The 20553-nt window shown below is 38.3% G+C and overlaps 1 protein-coding gene across 1 annotated transcript; it reads left to right on the top strand.

The window, feature by feature from the left end:
- Nucleotides 1-5243: 5243 nt before the first annotated feature.
- On the top strand, nucleotides 5244-19694 carry LOC137941076 (uncharacterized). Its single transcript, XM_068786331.1, has 11 exons — nucleotides 5244-5662; nucleotides 5793-5873; nucleotides 6264-6359; nucleotides 6482-6565; nucleotides 6647-6716; nucleotides 7086-7168; nucleotides 12108-12187; nucleotides 12361-12459; nucleotides 18549-18654; nucleotides 19040-19129; nucleotides 19209-19694. Exons 1-11 carry the CDS (start codon nucleotides 5450-5452, stop codon nucleotides 19245-19247), a joined length of 1041 nt encoding a protein of 346 aa, XP_068642432.1. The 5' UTR covers nucleotides 5244-5449; the 3' UTR covers nucleotides 19248-19694.
- Nucleotides 19695-20553: the final 859 nt, after the last annotated feature.

Raw genomic sequence — 20553 nt, 5'->3', positions numbered from 1 at the left:
CTTGAGCAAGCTAGAGAATTTTTCAAGAGAGGAAACTTTCGTTCTATGATTTAGGTGCCAACTATCATCCAAAAGACGTCCTTTTATTTCTTTTTTTCCCTTGAAACTTTGGGTAAGTCAATCGACCCTTTATCTCAATGTGGAATACTTCCCAATGAGAGTAAAAATACCAACATGTATCCTCTATTAATCAAAACAAATTCAGTACTTCCAAAAAAAAAAACTTTACAAGTTCAATTTTGAATATAAAGTTATTATCATCAAACAATGAAACTTCAAGAGATCTTAATCACGTATGCATGACTTCTTTAAATCATATATTCATGAAACCATTGATAAAAAAGCCTAACTTCAATCAAATATCATTCAGCATTCCATAATCATGAAACAAAAAATGATATCAACCTTTGAAGATGTTGACATCCTCATTTTTTAGCAAACCGAGTTCTTCATGGATGAGCAACATATAACAAAATCAACAATCCAAAAACACACCAGATCAATGAGATTTGATTATGTTAATCATAAGAGCTCGTTCACATGTATTTTCCAAGCAACCAAATCAAATTTTCATGCACAAAAACAACAACATAACTGAGTTTGATCAATTGAACCAAATTTTGCATACCAAGTATGAAAAAGCCAAGAAATAGTTACCATCAAAGAAAGAGATGTAACTTTCAAGGTTTATGTCTAGATTAAACGAGAATCATCATCCCTTGCTCAAATTTTAGAGATCAAAGCCTAGGTGCCAATGATATTAGAGAAAAAAAATAACAAGGATGAAAAACTTATCTCTGCCGCTGCCTAATCCTTGCTTCTTCAAAGAACTTTACAGGAAACTTGATAATCTTAATCACCATCTTAATGTTGGGATCATAAATCCACTACTCTGATACCATGTTGGATTTAGAATCCCATGACAAGGTCCTCGACCAAGGTGATGAGAGATGAGAGGAAGAAGAAGAGGAGAAGAAAGGAAGAGGAAGAAAGAAGAAGAGAAGTAAAGGGAAGAGAGTGCTAGAGAGATGGAGAGAGAGGTTGGGAGAAGAGAGAAAGGGACAAATTTGAGAGAAATGGGAGAAACTTAATGATCTACCCCATGCCTTAAGCCTCTATTTATAGTTGTGTAAGGAGGTTCACAATGACTTTAATGTCTTTAGGGCTACACGTTTTGAAAAAGAAAAGACACAAGTAGACATACATCATCTTCCTTAATTATACCCTTGTCATTCATATGAGAGACCTTTTAATTACCTCCTTTGTCATCTCTTTGACGTGGAAGAGGTATTTAATTTAATGCTACTTTGAGATGTCTTCCAACAATAAACATCATTTAAAAATAAGTTAGAACACTTAGAGAAAAAATTTCATGCTTTAAAAAGTCTACCTTTTAACTGACGTTGGAATGATCAATAAACCATTGGCAATGATCAGTTATCTAGAATTGTTCATGCTAGGAATATAAAGCAAGGTTGATCAACCATAATTGATGCATCGATCATCCAGGACATGGCCATTTCATGCTATAATGTGTGATCAATCATCCCACTTAGATTGATCAATCATTACTATCTGTAGGAAGATGGGCTCAAGCCCATACAACCAAGGAAGACCCACATATCTAAGAGTGTTGGAAGATAGGCCCAAACCCAGAAGATATGGACTCACAGAAGAGTTTCAGTTTAAAGGTGTTTTAGTTATGTTAATCTTCTATTTATTTTGAGTTATTTAATTATGCTAAGACTTATCTTTAAATGTTAGATTTTGGGTATAATTGGGATAAAAGTAGTTTATTCTAATTGGACTCTACAACCTTCCTCTATTATAAATAGAGGTTCATGTACTCTGATTATAATAAGTCAATAAAGTATTTATCTTTTTCATAAATTCAACATGGTATTAGAGCAAGTTCCATGAGTTGACTTGGTCAATCCACAGAGATAATGAGATCCTTTTCTCTAAACCCTAAGTCTAGTTCGTATTTTTTTTCTTTTTAATCCCTACACTTGTTAGTTTTCTTTGCGTTTTCACCTCTATACTAAGATTTTCATATTACAAATTACATATTGACAAAAATATATTCGAGTCTACTTTCCAAGAAAGAATGATTTTTTCCAATCGGAGTTATCTACAAAGATAAATCATATTTGAAGCAGTGAAGGTCAAATTGCAAAAGAGGCTCAAGTAGCAACAAAAAACTTCAACTTCCGAGGTATTTTATGCTATCAAGAATGAGACTTTATATGGAGAATTATATATCAAAAGAAATATTTGTAACTTTATTTTCTTACCTATTTAACCAATTCTCTATTTGGGTTTTTTATAAGGAGATATTGATATTGGAAGAGTCAATGGTCATGCTGGCAAAAGGAGAAACAATACTTAGTTCGGCTAGATGACGGAGACCAAAATCTATCAGATTATTTATCTTCTGATAATTATATTTTATGAAGAGAAGTTATACTTGGTTGAAAGAAATTTAAGTATAGTTTCAGAAGGAGAAAATTTCATATCATTCTAATCTATATTTAAAGATATATTCGCATTGGAAGAATCAAAGGTCATGTTGATATTATGTTGCATTGGAAAATCCGAATTTAAGCTCATTGTTTTGCGTCACTTTTTGAGTTGCTATATCAGCAAAATATCTCACTTCTCCCTGGCTTGAGGGTTTATTTATACATCTCTGTTATTTTGGCTTATTGCTACATCTATGATATTCAGTTCAAGCTAGGATCACTGCCATTACCTCCAAACTTGAGGGGGAGAAGTAGAAGAAAGATGTATTTTATTCCATATGTTGTGAATAAGTTTTATGTGACCAAAATATTCCAGAAAGGGGGGGGCGGGGGGGGGGGGGGGGGGGGGGGGGGGGGGGGGGGGGAGGGCACAAATGAAGCTTAAGCATCTAAGAAAAAAAATTTATATCAGATTATTTCATGTGTCCTTTTACAAGGTTTATTATTTTGGTTCGTGTTATATGTTGAAAAATGGTCATGTTATATTCACCTGCAGCTATTGTGTCTCTTTGGATGAGACATTATTATTGAATAAGAGGTGGCCTCAGTATATGTTACATCACCGTGATGGAGGAGTTTATTACTACATCCACTACCTGTAAGGACATCTATGTTATTTCACCGTGATGGAAGAGTTTATTACTAACTCTATGTTATACCCTCATGAATTGGCATTTTTTACTCTTACGACTTGAGAGTCATTGTCCTGTGAAGGGACACGGTGATGGATGAGTTTTTTTTATTACACTTCCGAATAACGTATAGACCCACTACCTACATTAATCGGAGTGACACTACCTATAGAAGATAGGAGTATGCCAAACATCTAGCATGAGTTATTTGACTGGATTATGGAGCAATGTCATACGGCTTGAAGTGATTTTACTCTCACTTATCTTATGCGAGTTGGACCTCATGAACGAGAGCACCAACGTGAGGGGGAGTGTTGGAAGATATGGAGGACTGCCATTTTATACAAAAAGATTCTATATGTCATTTGCAGCAAACTAGGAGTTCATGATGTTCTCTCACCCCCAGCTTGAGGGGGAGTGTTGGAAGATGGGCCCAAATCCATAAAATATGGACCTACGGAAGAGTTTCAGTTTAAAGGTGTTTTAGTCATGTTAATCTTCTATTTATTTTGGGTTATTTTATTATGCTATGACTTATCTTTAAGTGTTAGAGTTTGGGTGTAATTGGGACAAATATAGTTTTATTGTAATTGGACTCTACAACCTTCCTCTATTATAAATAGAGGTTCATATACTCTGATTATAATAAGTCAATGAAGTATTTCTCTTTTCCATAAATTTAACACTATCCAGGCATGTAGAATTTTCATGGAATGATCGATCATCCATTTTGATTGATTGATTATTCAGAACCTTGCCACTAAGGTGCATAAAGCATGATCGATCAAGAAAATATGTTGATCAATCATAATTGCATGACATAGCTAGTGGGAATCTCGATTGATCAATCATCCACTGATAATGATCGATCAACTTGACTTTTCTGGACTAATAGTAACATATTGATCGATCATCCATCAATTAATAAGTCACTATCTAATAGAAAAGTAGTATTTATGATTTATTGATCAAGCAAAGTACTGATTTTTTTCAAATGTGCAAATAACAACTAGTTTGAGTTAGGGAAGCTATAAATATACCACCAAACTGTGAGTAAAATAGTGAATGACCATTTATTGGCATATCTTCAAACCTCTATCCTTTATCTTGCAAATTTCCATAAAAAATGCTTTAGAGATAAATAGAGAGAGCCACACACTTTAAAAACCTTATTCTCTTTCAATTATCATTGTATCCATCATAGTACAAGTTCCTTGATCATTTCACAACGTGCTACCAAGGAGGCAACTTGAATCTCTAACATCTCTCTAAGGGTGTAACTTTTTCCCTTTCTTTTTATGTAATTGTGAAAGGTTCATCTAGAACCTATTAATTGAGACAGAAAGACTTAGATAAAACTAGAATCTACCAACAATCTATTGTGGAGATTAATATTGTGTATTAAGTTACACGTGGCTAAAGAAAGCCTAAGTCTTTTTTTTTCCAACTATTAGAGTTCAATAATGAAATTTTTCCAAACAAGGGTTCTTGTACGATGATTACTACTAGGGGAACATCGATAAAAAAAATCTATTTATCCCTGTAGTGTTTACATGTTGTTCTTTCCATTGATTTTTTTTATATTTTTAATTTTCAATCACACAGAAACAAAATTAATTTGAATATCTTAATTCACTCCCATCTTGATAAGTCACCTTGACTAACATAGTTCAGTTAGGATTTTATAATCTGAAGTATAAATTTAATGAACCTACAATAATAAAAATAATAAAATAATAAAAATTATCCGTTTATTGTTTAGACATTATTTTTAAAATATGAGAAGTACCTATATAATTAGATCTCGTGGGTCGGGCTTATTTTTTATCTCCATCTTAACCGACGCGAGTTTTTTTCCTTTCTTTGTTATCGCCAAAATCAAGTGAGGTTCTATTCCTGACCTATGCGACTTGTAGCGCGGTTGAAGAGTGTGAGAAACCGGGCTGGTTAGGGTAACTGTTTTGTTTTCTACTACGGGTTTAAGGGACAGGTCCAGTTGAACCCTAAATACCCAGACCATTCGGTCAGGTCTGACAATCGTTGAATCAAGTCATGTTTGATCCTACGGCCAATAGAACATGATCGCAACTTTCCTGGTCCTCCGTCGCCGCTTCTCTGACGTCCCCTCGGAAACCTTTCAAGTTTCACGCCTCTCGCGCCAGCCAGGAGCCCTTTTCTCGCCTCTGCCCCATCAGCTCCCTTTCCGCCCCCTCGTCTGAAACGCTTGGTGACTTGCAGTACAAAAACCCTTATCAACTTCTTCGACTGGTCTTGGTTTTTCTCACCGAATCCAGTATGCAGAAAATGGGTGGTACAAGAAACAGGCTTGAGGATGGCGCTTCTACGTCTAACTCTAAAAAGCGCGTTGTGTTACCTGCTATGATCAAGAACAAGGAAAAGAGATCTGCTGTTCATGCCAAGCTAAAACAGGAGAAGAAGGTCGAGAAGAAGAAAAGGGCTAAACTTCGTGAATTCGCCGAGAAGAAGGCTCTCGAGCTTGGGGAAGAGGTGAGTTTTTAAATTCTTCTATTTTCGGTTTCCGTACTACATACCATTCTGTTTCTCTTCGATTTTTTAATTTTATTATTATTATTATTATTATTATTATTTTGTTCCTCATATTCGATGTTCCTGACAGCCTCCTCCAAGGAAGACCCCCCATACGATAGAGAACACAAGGGAGCTGGATGAGACTGTGTGTAAACCAGATGACGAAGAGGTATTAAACTATGCATCGTCTAATTTAGTCGGATAGCAAAGGATTCTAAATTTGACTAGAAACATTGTAATTTTTCGAACGCACTGTTCTTTTTAAAAAAAGCTAGTTACTTTTCTTGATCTTTGTGATGATGTTATGATAGTTCAAATGGTGAATGAGCAATATATATTAAAAACTATGTAGATGTTGGCGGGATGTTAATGATACTTTATGTTATTTTTGTGTATTTTTTAATGTAGTCAAAGTAAGCATGAAATGATTGCTCAAGTAAAACGAAGTAAATAAATTATTTAACAAATGCTACTGAAAATCATGTAGCATAAGTGGGTCAAGGCACTGTTTTTTTTTATTGAAAGTTTTTTTTATGCCTTTTTACCATTTATTGTGCAGTTATTTGCAGGAAATGATGCTGATGAGTTCAGTTCTATTCTTAAACAAGAGAAAACTCCAAAAGTTTTGATCACGACATGTCGTTTCAATTCTACTGTATGTTTTGTGAAGTTTCTTCATCTAAAAAAAATTGAACTCTACTAAAATTTACTTCATTATATATATATTTTTATTGTTATGTTTATATGATTTTGACTTTTTTTTTGCCATATTTACAGAGAGGGCCAGCCTTTATTGCAGAACTCTTGGCTGTGATCCCAAATGCTCACTACTACAAAAGAGGAACCTATGAGTTGAAGAAGGTCTGTTCTTTGTTTTCCATATCCAGATCATTTTATGATTAAAATATCACAAATTGAGGGCAGATGTTGTCTTTTTCACAGATTGTGGAATATGCAAACAACAAAGACTTCACTTCTATGATTGTTGTCCACACAAACCGTCGAGTACCAGGTTTGTTAAAACTTCTTTTTTGCCTAAAGAAACTGCATGCTGATTTAGTTATCCCCAGGTAATGATGCCGAGGAACTTGCACGGGGAATCAATGGTGTTTCTGGATTAAGAATGTATAAGTACAAATGCTAGGCTGAAGTCAATATCTGCATATATTGTTGATATAATTCTGTCTTCATATGGCCTCTGTTTTTTTTATTCTGTGTGGATTTCTGTTTTTGAAAATTTCATCTTTTTTCTTATTTTTTAGAATTGTTGAGAAAAACTAATCTTTTCATGCAATTGATTCCTCAACTTATGCTTAGCTGTTTGTGTTGATTTTTTGCTAATCATTAGTTTAAGCCCTTTTTTCTGGTTTCCTCTCTGTAGATGCCTTGTTAATTATAGGTTTACCATGTGGGCCTACAGCACATTTCAAGCTCTCAAGACTTGTCCTTCGCAAGGATATTAAGGTAACTACTTGAAAAGCATTTACTTTTTCAAGTTTTGTTTTTGCTTTGTGTTCTGAATGAGAAATTCTTCCCAGAATTAAAAAAAAGGGATATTTACAGTGGTACTGTGAGAAAAAAAAGTTTAAAACATAAACCACCCAATAGAATCCTTGGAGGTATCATTTAGGTCTACTCATAATAATTTCTTGTTGTCTACTCCTGTGTTTTTATTACTTTTCTTCTCTTGATGAAGTCTTACTTTTTGCCATTTCAAAAAGTTGATCTCTTTTTTATTTTTTTTGAAAAAGATGTATATATATAAACAAGAAAAATACAAAAATTACATAGAGGGGAGCATCTCCTTGACAACCAGCGATTGTAGGGTAGTTCTGTGCTTAGCAAGCGCATTGGCTGCCGAATTTGCGAATCTTGGAATGTGAGACCAAATACAAGATAAAAATGAACAAATTTCAATAATCTCCCAAAAAATGTCCCAATGGCGCCACGGGGGAGGGGATGCACACTCATACCATCCAATGACCACCTTCGAGTCCCCTTCAATATGGAGGGGACCTGTGCACTTATCTCTGAAAACGCGGAGCTCATTGAGGAGACCATGAAGCTCCGCAGACGTAGAGTCGGTGATTCCTAAAGGGCCGACATATGAGTAAAGTTGGTTGCCTAGGTAATTCGAGATAACCCCGCCGAATCCAGAGAGCCCGGGATTACTAAGGGAAAAATCGTCAAAGTTCAACTTAAGGTAACCAGGATCAGGAGGGGTCCATTCCTGCATAGTTCGGACCTTTGATCTCGAGTGCATCCTAGCCAAATTAAACCAGTTCTCACGGATAGGGGTCCCCACTAATGAGGAGAAAGACTTCTTCGTTAGAAGCCAAGAAGAAATATGCCCCACCACTCGGTCCGTTGATTCGATTTTACCTTTGAACCTTCTACGGTTGCACTCATTCCATAGACCCCATGACATGAAACTAGCACAAGCCGAGAGCATTACCTTTCCGAAACTAGGAAGGGACATACCAAGTAGCAACTGACTGAATGAAAGCAAATCGGCCGCCATACAGAATTGAATCCCCAACATGTTAAGTATGGATGTCCACACCTTCCATGAGAAGATGCATTGAAGCAAAATGTGACTTGTGGACTCAGCTTCTATATTGCAAAGAGGACATAAGGGGTCTACTGAGGGGTGACCTCCTCTTCTAAGCACGTCTGCCTAGAGAATCTTGCCTTGACAAGCACTCCACATAAAAAATTTAATCTTAGGAGGAGCACATAGATGCCATACAAAAAAGATCTCATGATCCTAATGAGGTGCATTCCAGTCGTTGATGAAACTGGATGCAGATGATATTGAGAAAATGCATTTTTTCTCCGGCCACCAAACGAGCTTGTCTGCCACCAAAGGACGAATTTTTACCTCAGTTACAGAGTCCATCAATTGACTGGCCTCTAGCGCCTCAGTGTCCGAAAGACCACTTCTAGGATGAAGGTTCATATCATCCCCTTGGAAAGCATCTGCTACTGATATATTTCTATGGTGGATAGGAGAAACAAGTTTCTGAAGGCATTCTGTAGCGGCTCCTGCCCCATCCATAGATCATCCCAAAATTTGAGGGACCTACCGTTTCCAACATAGAATCTGCAAGCAGCTGAAAATTTTGGAAGAAGTAGGTATAGTGCTCTCCAAATTGAAGATAAACCTCTCCGATTTCCCCCTGACATCCACCAATGAGTAATACCCCCATGCTTGGACATAACCATTTCCTTCCAAAGATTTGAGGAATGAGTATTGATTTTCCATAACCATTTAAGGAGCAGAGCTTGGTTCATTTCTTTAGATTTCCGAATCCCGAGGTCACCCAAATTTTTTCGCAGACAGACTTCATCCCATTTGACAAGGTGATATTTAAAAGTATTGCTCGATCCTCTCCATAAAAATCTTCTTTTGAGTTTATCCATTGTCTTACATATAGATGCAGGACATAGCATAAAAGATAGTGAATAATTTGGAATACCTACAATGCAAGATTTGAGAAGGGTGAGCCTCCTTGCCTTACTATGTAACTGCTCTTTCCAGGTTGCCAACCGGGATTCAATCCTCTCAACCATTGGATTCCAAAAACTTTTACAGATGCGGGTGTTGAATAATGGCAAGCCAAGATATGTGGTCGGTAATTGGCTTGTTGTACAACCAAATAGACTAGCCATCTCTGTAAGAAGCTCAGGGCTAACATTAAACCCCATTAGAGAGGTCTTTCCCCAATTGACTTTCTGGCCTGATGCTAACTCGAAAAGACCCAAAACCGCTTTGATCTTTCTGACACCCTCAATGTTACTGATCCCAAATATGATAGTATCGTCAGCATACTGAAGGATGGGGATATTAAAAGCTTCTTGAGGGCTGATATGAGGAAGCCATCCGAGATTGACTGCTGAGTAAAACATAGTAGAGAGAAATTCACCAACCATGTTGAAAAGAAGAGGGGAGAGTGGATCATCTTGTCTAATTCCTCTAGACCCTTTGAAGTACCCGCAGATTGTGCCATTTAGGAGGAGAGAATATGAGGCCGAGCCCACACAACTCCTGATCCAAAATCTCTATTTATCTCTGAAACCCATTTTTTCCATGATCTCGTCGAGGAGGATCCAATTAACTCTATCAAAAGCCTTTTTTAAATCAAGTTTCAGAGCAATTCTAGGATCTTCTTTATGCCGAAAATGATCAATAAGCTCATGTGCAGCCATAGTGGATTCTAAAATCTCTCTTCCTTTGAGGAAAACACCTTGCCTTCTGTCTATGACAGTTGGAAGAAGAACTTTTAGACGATGAGCCAGAATTCTAGCAATGATTTTGTAGGCGCTTGTAACGAGACTGATTGATCGAAAATCTTCTGGGCTCTCAACACTAGCCTTCTTCGGGACCAAGGCAATGAATGATGCGCTAATACTGCGGAAAGTGACCCCATTTTTGAAGAAAGCATGAATCATTTATGAGATGTCCTCCTTGAGCTGGGGCCAAAATCTTTTTAGAAAATCTCCATTGAAGTCATCAGGGCCTGACACTCTATCACTTTCCATGCCTAAAACAGCACGCTCAATTGCCTTGGCCGAGAAAGGCAACTCTAATAGAGAAGCGGCGACAGGAGATAGCCGAACGAATTTGATGCGCTGCCATTTAGGCCTATTGAAGCATTCCTCCGAATATAGGTCTGTAAAATACTTAAGCAACACATTAGTAATCGAGGTCTGCCACGACGTTACCTCATTATTAATACATAATGAGGTAATTCGATTGGACCTACGTTTTGCCGATGCCACGACATGAAAGAATTTTGTATTGACATCTTCTTCCTTCAGTCATTTAAATCTAGCACGTTGCTTCGATCGGATTTTCTCTTGATGAAGGATAGAATTGAGGTTAGAGTTGAGAGAGACTCGGAAAGAATATTCCTCCGAAGTCAAGTACCTTTGTTCCTCCGCAAGGTCTAAATCCACAATCTGAGCAAGGAGAGAGGACTTCTCAGCAGCCAACGTGGTATGGTGGCAGGTGGCCCATTCCTTGATTTTGGCTTTTAAGAATCGAAGCTTTAGAGGAAAAGCCCATTCTTGTCTGCCCAAACTTGGGCCTTCCGACCACCAACCATCAATAAGGGTAGCAAAATTTTTCACAGACAACCATGAGTTCTCGAACCTGAAGGGAGAAAGTTCCCATTTCTCAAAAGTAGTTACCATGATTGGCCAGCGATCTGACCCCACCTTGTTGAGAACGCGACCCGAGACATTTCCAAAGAGCTGCAACCAATCAGGGCATGCCAGGAAACAATCCAGCTTTGATAAAATCAATTGCTGTTGACTATTTGACCGCGTGTAATTTTTCCCAGATAATGAGATCTTGTCCAATCCACAACTGCCAATGAAATCTGAGAAACCCCTCATAGAAGCAGATATGCGGATGGCCGGGGGTTTCTTCTCATTACAATATCGGATTGCATTGAAGTCACCGACAAAAAGCCATGGGGGCCTCTAAGATTGATGTAATTCACATAATTCTTCCCAAAAAAGAGCCCGCTCTCGATATCTGGTTGGGCCGTACACTCCCCCTACACACCACATTCTACCGGAAGAGAGATCCCTGAACTGGATGCGCAGGGAGAAATGACCTTCAGTCACATGGAGGGAGTCCAAAAGAGAAGAGTCCCAGGCATCAAGGATGCCCCCGGAATGGCCTACTGCGTTAACAGTCGCCCATTTAATTGAAGGATTCGACCAGATCTCCTTAACAATAAGATTAGACATCTCCTGACATTTTGTCTCTTGTAAAATAACCACAAAGGGTTTGAACTGGGAGAGAAAATTTGAAACCATTTCCTTCTTTCGAAAGCCACCAATACCCCTTACATTCTAGGATAACACAATCATCTGGAATCGAGTGTTGGATCTCCCGACGAGGTGTTGTCTCCAGGCAACTGACCTCTGTAAACTGCTCCCAAAAGACAAGGGGGTCTGTTGTCATTTATGTCCCATGGGTTTTGGTTTGCAGTGTCTGTTTCTGCAATAGATATTTAACAAAAAAATGTTTTTTCTTTAAAATTTACTTTTGGGAAGGTATTTTCATAATAAAAAGCAGTTGATTTCATAAAAGAGAAGTAAAGTGCAGCAGATACATGTCATCAAGAATAGTTTACCTTCTTCTTATTATTTGAAACATGAATTCTTTTGAGCTAGTCAATATTTTATACTTGTTAGTCATGACTATCAGGCTTTGATTGCTACTACTTTTTCCTCTCCCATTTCCCCCCTCTGCTTAGCTGCATGATTTGTTTAACCTTGGAGTTCACGTTTAGGTTTTAGTATGAAAAGCTTTGACGACATTTATGATTTATTGATAACTTGGAAGAAAACTTTTGACTTGTTTATTTTATAATTAAATCAAATGCAGAATCACGGCAATCCAACAAGCCATATGCCTGAGCTTGTATTAAACAACTTCACCACAAGTGTGGGGCATCGTATTGGAAGGTAGCTGTGGTCATTTATATCTTATTTAATTTATGCTTTTTGGTTTCAATTAGTCATGAAATTTTTTATAATAGAAATTTGTTATCATACATTATTGCCTTGCTTTCATAATATGAAACTTCTATCTATTCATGGAGCACAATTGATTTTTTTTGTTGGACAATTATGACTAGGTTGATACAATCACTTTTCCCTCAAAGTCCAAACTTCCATGGGAGGCGAGTTGTAACCTTCCACAATCAGCGAGACTTTATCTTTTTTCGCCATCATAGGTTTGACTCTATTGTCCTGAACCATTGAAGATCTACATGCTTTTTAAATTTATGATATCTGCTTTAACTGGTATATCAAGCATATCTGAACTTTGTTTTTTTTTCCTATTTTAATTAGTTATTTTTACTTGTGTAACCATTAGAGTCTGGTGCAAATCCTCGTCATTTTACTATGGCAAGTATATTATTGTTACCTCATAAGTAAGTTGTGATAAATCAAAATTTGGGTAGAATGGTTCTCTGGTTCAATGGTCACATGTGGTGGTCTTTGGTGTTAAGGTCTTAGTTCAAGCTCATCAGCTAAGGTGTTCAACATTCAAAAAGTAAATCAAAATTTTGTGATGGTCGAAATTAGAAATGGCTTATCTGTAAGGACTGCTAGGCTACAGTGGTTGAACTTAGTTGGCTACAATAATTTCCACACACAATTTTTTGTTATTTATTATTTTTTTTGGGAAAAAGGGTGCATTTCATTACAAGTCCGTTGAGCTATAGCAAAGAAGAGGGTTTCTTACAGTCAGGGATTGGAGTTTAACCCCCTCTTTGGCAAAGAGTTAGCGAGACTATTAGCTGATGTTAAAAAGTGAGACCAACAAATTATATTTTCAGCAAGATCCAAAATTTCTATTGGATATATTGTTAAATTCACATATATATATATATATATATATATATTAATTCATATATATTGTTAAAAAAATTCATTTATATTAATGAAATGTGTTAAATCTAGTCAGGAAGAAGTTTAGAAGAGAAGGAATGAAGAAAAGAAGAGGCAATGAGAAGAGAAAGAGAAGAACTGCTGCAGATGTCTGGCAGTCTCTTTGGGAGTCAAAACTCGACTCCTAGCACATCAGCACTTCAAGGGAAGACGAGCTTAATACCTGGGACACCCCTCACCAGCTATGCTTCGTCAAGGTCTTCCTTTCTTGCCTTCAGTCTTCCCTTTGAATGTGAATCGTGTAATCTTGGAAAATCCATAGGAAGTGATTTCCATCAAGTAGTAGTCAAAAGAGTTCAAGTGTATTTGGGTTAGTATATTTATATGTACAGAGTCCAACTTAAGCACGACCCTAGTTTTCTTTGGCCATTTGAAGTAGTCAACCATTTCATGGGTGGCCTTTGCTGAGTCTCGGATGTTTCTTCCCTTGACAAAAACACTCTGCCCTCGGTGAATTACCAAGGGAATAACTGCCTTGAGTCTATGGGCCAACAACTTTGCATGATTTTGTAAGGGGTGGCAATGAGACTAATCGATCTGAAGTCTCGTGGGTGCTCTGCATCTTTCTTCTTCAGAATGAGGGCAATGAACGAGGCCCCAATAGTATTGCATTTGATCCCATGGTGATAGAAACTTCTGATTAGAGAATGGATATCATGCGGTATTGTTTAACCAACAAGTCTTGTAAAACTCCCTATTGTACCCATCTGGCCCAGAGGCCCCATCACTGGCCATGCCCATAACAGCTCTTTCAACCTCCTTATCCGAGAAAGGGAGCTTCAAGAGAATTGCAGCACTAGAAGGAATCGATTTTAGGTGGATGTTTTACACTCTAGGTCAATCATTACACTCCTTCGTGTATAGAACGCAAAAAAAACTCAGGAGCTTGTTAGTTATGGAGGCCTTTTCTGAACTTATATCGCCATTAATGCACAGTGGGGTAACTAGGTTAGTCCTCTATCTGGCTGAGGCAATGGCATGAAAAACTGTGTTTCCATCACATTCAGCCAGCCATTTAAAGTATACTTGTTACTTCCATTGAACATGCTCTTAGTATGAAAATTTCTGGAATTTGATTTAGAAAGAACTACAATTAGAGGATTTGGATTGTGAGAGGAACTTGTGCTCCTCAGCTTTTTCTAGAGTGGCAAGTTTGGCTAAAAGAGTATCCTTATGGGTAGAGGCAGCATTGAGACGACCTTTTCCAGGATTTTAATTTTAGCATATATCTTTGAGCTGCATCAGTAGTTTCCATCCTGTTGCGCCAGTGACAAGCAAGGTGTCCACCATTCATCAATTTGCTGAGCAAATTTGTCCTGAAGTAGCCAAACGTTTTCAAATCTGAATGGTTTGACTTCCATCTTCCAAACTTGGTATCAAATTAGATGGGCCTGTGGTATGATCTGGCCCTATTAAGAGCTTTGCCAGTTGCATCAGCAAATAGACGAAGCCTATTGTTGGTGGCAAGAAATCGGTCCAGCTTGGAAAGAACCGGTCTTTGCTGACCGTTAGACCATGTGAAAGACTTGCCAGAGAGGTTAATTTCATAAAGCTCACAACCCCCATAGAAGAAGTAATTCGGGTAGCAGGGGGAATTTTTCATGACAATATCTCATTGTATTGTATTGAAATCCCTTGCCACAACCCATGGGAGGGACCTTTGCTGGATTGTGGATAGCAGTTTATCTCAAAATTTAGCCCGCTCTCTGTACCGGGTTGGGCCATAAACTCCTGCAAGGCACCACTGATTGCCCAAGTCTCGATCAATTAGTTTCAGGTTTGATAACAACATCAATAACATCCACCAATTTTGGGTCCTAGAGCTTCAATATTCCACCTGAGTGACCAAGAGTGTTGACTGCCTTCCACTCCAAATACGCACAATTCCAAAGGTCTTTGGCTATCAAATCCTGCATAGCTTGAATTTTTCTCTCTTGCAATATCATTAGGCTGATTGACTAGTTGCCAAGAGATTTCAGGTAGTGGCTCTCTTCTTCTTTGAGCCTCCTCCTCTAACATTTCAAGAGAATAATCATTTCTTCTTTCCTTTTGGCTAGGCAATTTTCCTTTATACTACACCCATAATTTTGGCCAGTTCCATCATTTAGGCCCAGGTCTTGTCATCATATTTGTGTTTGTCAAATTGAAGCTCCGCAAGCTGCTTTCTTGATTGCTCAACTGAGGGAGGAAACTGAAGTGTTCCAGTCAGTGGGTCCTTTGGGTATTCGGCCTGTCATCTGGATTCCCTTTGTTGAAGATTTCTTGCCCTGCCCCTACTCTGTAAGTTTCAACTTTGGGGGTTGAAGGTGAAACTCTGGCAGTGATGGACTCTGTAATTGATGGGGTTCGTCTAGTTCGGTTGGTAGTGGGTGTGGCTGATCCAGAGTTGGAATGGGCCTCAGCTTAGTATGAGGGAGGTGTTTGATTCTCGTCTTCCATGCGATTGCCGGAAGAGGAAGGGGCGAGAGAGGTTGATGTCTGGTGCTTGTCCGAACCAGAATTAGCAAGTTTTGGGTGCATCTGGGGAGAGTTATCAGGGCTGTCATCAGCGGGTGTCAGAGAAGAATGCTAGTGAGGCTTTAGGGTGGTACTGGGCTTCACTCGCAGTTACGTTAGCCATTTGGCACTGTTTGACTGATGAGAGGCTTTTTGAGTGGTTGACATTAAAGTGAGAGTCAGGGTGCTAGGTTAGAAAAAGATGGTGATGTGGAGTTGTTGATCGGCTTTCAAGAAGGTGACAGATTTGGTCAATGTGAGGTGAGACGGTTTCAATGTCTGGATTAGGTGGGGTTTTCCAGGCTTAGCAAGAAGCTTGGTGAGGGGGTGAGGGTGTCATGGCTTTTGATAGATTGTCACTGGCAGAGTTGCAGGCGGCAAGGGAAGCATCAGACAGAAGGTTGAATTTGAACTTGAATTTGAATTTGAATTGGGGAGCGAGGTGGATGAGTCACTGGAGCCCAAATTCTTTTCTGAGTTAGTATGCATGTTTGAACACGAGTCTGGGTGGGCTTGCAGTTTGTTGCAGGACTCACCAGCAACCGAGTCACTAACTCGCCTTTGTCTTCCTCCTTCCACATTCATCTCGGATCCACCAGGAGCAGTTTCCTCACCAAGCTTTTTGAAGAGAACTTTGATCGAAAAAACTCCTTTTCAACAGTGATTTTGACAAGTTTCTGATCCTTCCAGTGCTGTGCTGGGATGATAAAAATTTGAGCTAAGGCAAGTCCAGTCATATTGATTGTTATTGTGTTCAGTTTCACCATTCTTCTGAAGGTGTCAGCAGTGCTTTGAATGACTGACTGCTGCCAACTCAACAGGGACGATACGTTGGCCGAAGAAAAGAAGCTCAGGTTCAGAGCTCGAGTCACAAATAGATGTTAGGGGATCATAGGGTGGGGAGAATTGAAGCTTTTTCTTCAGGAGTGTCGAGACGAATCAGCCAACCATTCTGTCCTAGATAGGAGCAATGGGGTTCCTTTGAAAGACAACCATTCTCAGTGATCCAGTTGACTAACTTGTCGTTGGTGATGTTTGCAGTTGTTGCAGTGGTACCACACAAAGTGAGAGACTTTTTTCCATCAACCAAAGGTCGGGTGGGTAATGTTATAGTGAGGGGTTCGTTGCTTGGATCAGTAATTGGATGAGGAAGAGAGAGAGAGAGAGATGAAAGAAGGGCGCGGGGGGGGGGGGGGGGGGGGGGGGGGGGTGGGCTGGCTTGGTCAAGAAGGTTTTGTTGGAAGTTGGGGAAACTGGTTGCACTAGTAGTTTTCTAGGGTGTTTTAGAGTTCGAGTTTTGGGGTGAGGGTGGAGAGGAGGTCTTTGAACAAATTCCAATTGAGCCAAGCCGTTGCGATCTCAGAGATATAGACTCCATGATCATGTCCCGGCATTGGACTATCGTGCATTCCCATTGCTCTCTAAATTTGAAAACTGAGAAGTAGAAGACTAGTTTCCCTGTTCATAGCTCCTTAGTGTGTGCTCTGATTCTACGATGGATGGAGGTGCTCTCAAACTGTTTATGAAGTTGGCACATGCAATGGTCGGAATACTGATGAAGGATCACTTTTCGCTGTTCTTAACTATGATTCGGATTGTCTTCCCCGATTGCGACGAATTCTCAATGGTGGTGACAGTTCCTCCGTATCTGTGTGAGGAGTGGTGCTTGTGACTGGTTTTCTTGCTGGTATTTTGTCTTCAAACTTCTTGCCAATCTCCATTGTTCTTGGGGTCTGGTTTGTCTGTCTGTCATCCGCCATTCACATCTCTTCATCCTCTGCTCTCTTTACAGCTCTACCCTTTCTCACTCTCTCCATTCCTCTCTCTGTTGCTCTCTTCATCATGTCTCCATCCTACACCATCTTCAGATATTGGGGAATTGAAAGTGTTGATTTAGCGGCATTGGGCTGTGGAGGAGTTATTGTTGGGTGCAGATATTGCATTCTCTTCACCTTGTTGTCTAGAGGGACATATCCAGTACCAATCTGATTTTCCAACTATTTGCTTCATGGGGGGTGAAGGTGGTTTTTGTAAATATTTTAAATTGTTTCTCCCTTTGTGCACTCTTTGCCTCTTTATGTTGGCTTCACCGACAAACTGAGACACATGGCTTGAACTGTCGACAAACAAAAGTTTACAGCAATCAGCATTTGCAGAATCATTTAAAAAAAATCAGCATTTGGAGAATCCATACAAACACACTGTGAACAGGTCACCATAGTTCATTTTGTTTGTTCACCAAAGTAATAAACTAGCAAAGGGTAAGATGAGCCTGGTTCTTAGTGAACAAAATTACAACATTCATTACATTTCAAGGCTTCACTGGAGAAACCCATCAAAATTGAATAAAATAAGTTGGATCTGGTTGGCTGTTAAGTGTTTGGAATTGAATTAAGAGTTAGGACAGGTGGGAATGCTTTTCTTTTCCCCTGTTTATGATTATTATTGCAAATATGGCCTAATTATCAGCCAACGGAAATGGAGCTGTGAAGAGGGCCTCCCTGTGCATTTTTATGTGAATAATTAAGATTAGTTTATTTAAATACAAAGCTGTTAAATTGATTAAAAATAATTAAAAAGATAATTCTGTTATTCACTTGACATTTAACTGCTAACTTCTTACTATTTTGTGATCGTATTTGTCCACTAAAATTTGATTATAAGGTCATACTTTGAAAACTTCTAGATGGCCGTATTCTGAAATATGCCATCTTAAAGGGTTAGCCAAAATTTGAAATTACCCTAAAAAATAACAGTGTAATGTGGTAACAAAGTCTATTTTCACACTGGAGTGTTATTTTCTATTTTTGAAAACTAGGGTGTTTTTCTTTTTATTCGTGAAGTTTTTTTAATCAGAATCTTTCTTTTGTAGGTATATCTTTGAAACAAAAGAAGTAAAAGAAAGTGATAGCCAGGATAAAAGTTTGAAGGGGACTAAGGGCAAAAGTTCTCAGGAGAAAGTGATAGCACGCCTCCAGGTATTTTCTTGAGCATTTATGTTTTCAGAAGAGTTAGATGAAATTTTGTTGCTGAGGAGATAATTTTGTAACATATGACTTAAAGGTATCAAGAGATTAAGAATCTGCAGGGCTTTACCTCTGCTTTGCTATCCAGCAAATTGCTTCTTGATTCTCTTTTCTTGAGGGTCCAGCTGCGTTCTCTGTTTTTTGTCCTGCTGTGTTTGGAATGTCTAACCCCTTGAATTCACCTGTGGATTCTCTCTCTCTCTCTCTCTCTCTCTCTTTGTATAAAATTATTTGTTTTTTTTTTAAACTGTTCTATTTAAGTTACTTCTTTAGTGTTGCACATCTCTGAAATTCTTTCATGACACGATTACTGTTTTGATATTTCCCTTTCTTATAGGAGTGTGGGCCTCGCTTCACTCTCAAATTGATCAGTCTTCAGCATGGAGCATTTGATACAAAAGGTGGTGATTATGAATGGGTGCACAAGGTAGGTAATTTTTCTTCATTTATTGACTTAGTTGTCCCTTCATTTTGGGATTTTGCTTGATTTTGTTTCTGGATATCAGGCCGATATGGATACAAGCCGCAGGAGATTCTTCTTATGAGGTGCTCAGGGTATTTTGCAATTGCAGTATTGGTGCTTTCAAACAATTTTATGAGAGAATATCCATCAGTTTCTACACGAGCCAAAGAGAAAGATGCCATTTTTTATTATTCGGCCTTTTGAAACTTGATAGTGGAAGTTGGCTTTAACTGCAGTATTAGTTTTGTCTTTTAATTCCATGGCTTTCTTACTTTTGCAAGATCGCCTGTCGTGGAACCCTCCCTCTCTTTTCACTGTATCTCTTCTCATTTAGGAAACGAATAGACTGCATCATGGGGATTATATGGTTCATGTGCGATTTAAGGGTTACAGTAAGGAAAATGTGACTCTTTATTGCAGATAGGATTAGTTGGATGAATTGATGTTTTTAATTCACCTATACATGTTGCAGACAAAATTCACATGCAATTCAATTTTGTCGAAGCAGAATAGAACGAATTATTTTGCAGTTTCCAGTGCATTTTGTCAGATTATCTGGTTTATTTTCTTTTTAAGTTGGCTTATTATAAAATGTTACACAATTTAACTTTTGGAGGTGAATTTATTCTTCTTGGAGTGGTCAGCACTAAGGGTGGAATATATGTATTCTAAACCTTTGGGGCTGTGTTTGGAGCACGGAAAGTGGAGAGAAGAAATAGGAAGAAAAAGAAAAGAAGAGAGTTTTCTTTTTCTCTTGTTTGGATGCTTATGAAAAAGCAGAAGAGAAATATAGTTTTTCTTCCTAGAAATAACAGTGATTATCGTTTCAATGATTCTCTGTTACAAAACAACATAAAATACATTTTTTTCTTTTCTGTCGGTTCCATTCAGGCCTTACGGTTTGATATATTAAGTACTCGTTCATGTTCAAATTATTTTTATTCACAGGCTAATCTAATTCATTAATTGACGGATTAGATTGAGGGGTTATGGATTAACCCGATCCACACTACAAACAATTAATAGCCACGAGTATCAGGAGTGGAGGCCCAACTATTATCCATTTTCCCGTGTATCTCCGGTGTTTCCCAATCTCATATTATACTGAATATGAGATTATCAACAATATTCATCAAGTGCTCCAAAATATGTTAAGGACTGCTAGGAAAATTGACCACATGATTAAAAATGCGTATCGCGTGTTCTTGGGTCTGCCTCTCTATTTCTTGGAAAGTGATATTCAAAGACAATCTTCTTAGAGATTTTGTATGGAGAGATATCTAACTACGAGAGGCCGAAAACCAGCACGCCGAGGCCCCCTATTAACAATTTTTTTCATTTATCTTACATATTTTAGCATTATTTTATATATTATATAGGGTCCTTTA

This window comes from Aristolochia californica, unplaced genomic scaffold, assembly GCF_029961685.1.
Source record: "Aristolochia californica isolate CCGP_79_NKW_82.1479 unplaced genomic scaffold, dmAriCali1.0.hap1 SCAF_10, whole genome shotgun sequence".
NCBI classification, from domain to species: Eukaryota; Viridiplantae; Streptophyta; class Magnoliopsida; order Piperales; family Aristolochiaceae; genus Aristolochia; species Aristolochia californica.
The sequence above is the reverse complement of the archived record's forward strand: the minus strand, read 5'-3'. Positions and strand labels throughout refer to the sequence as shown.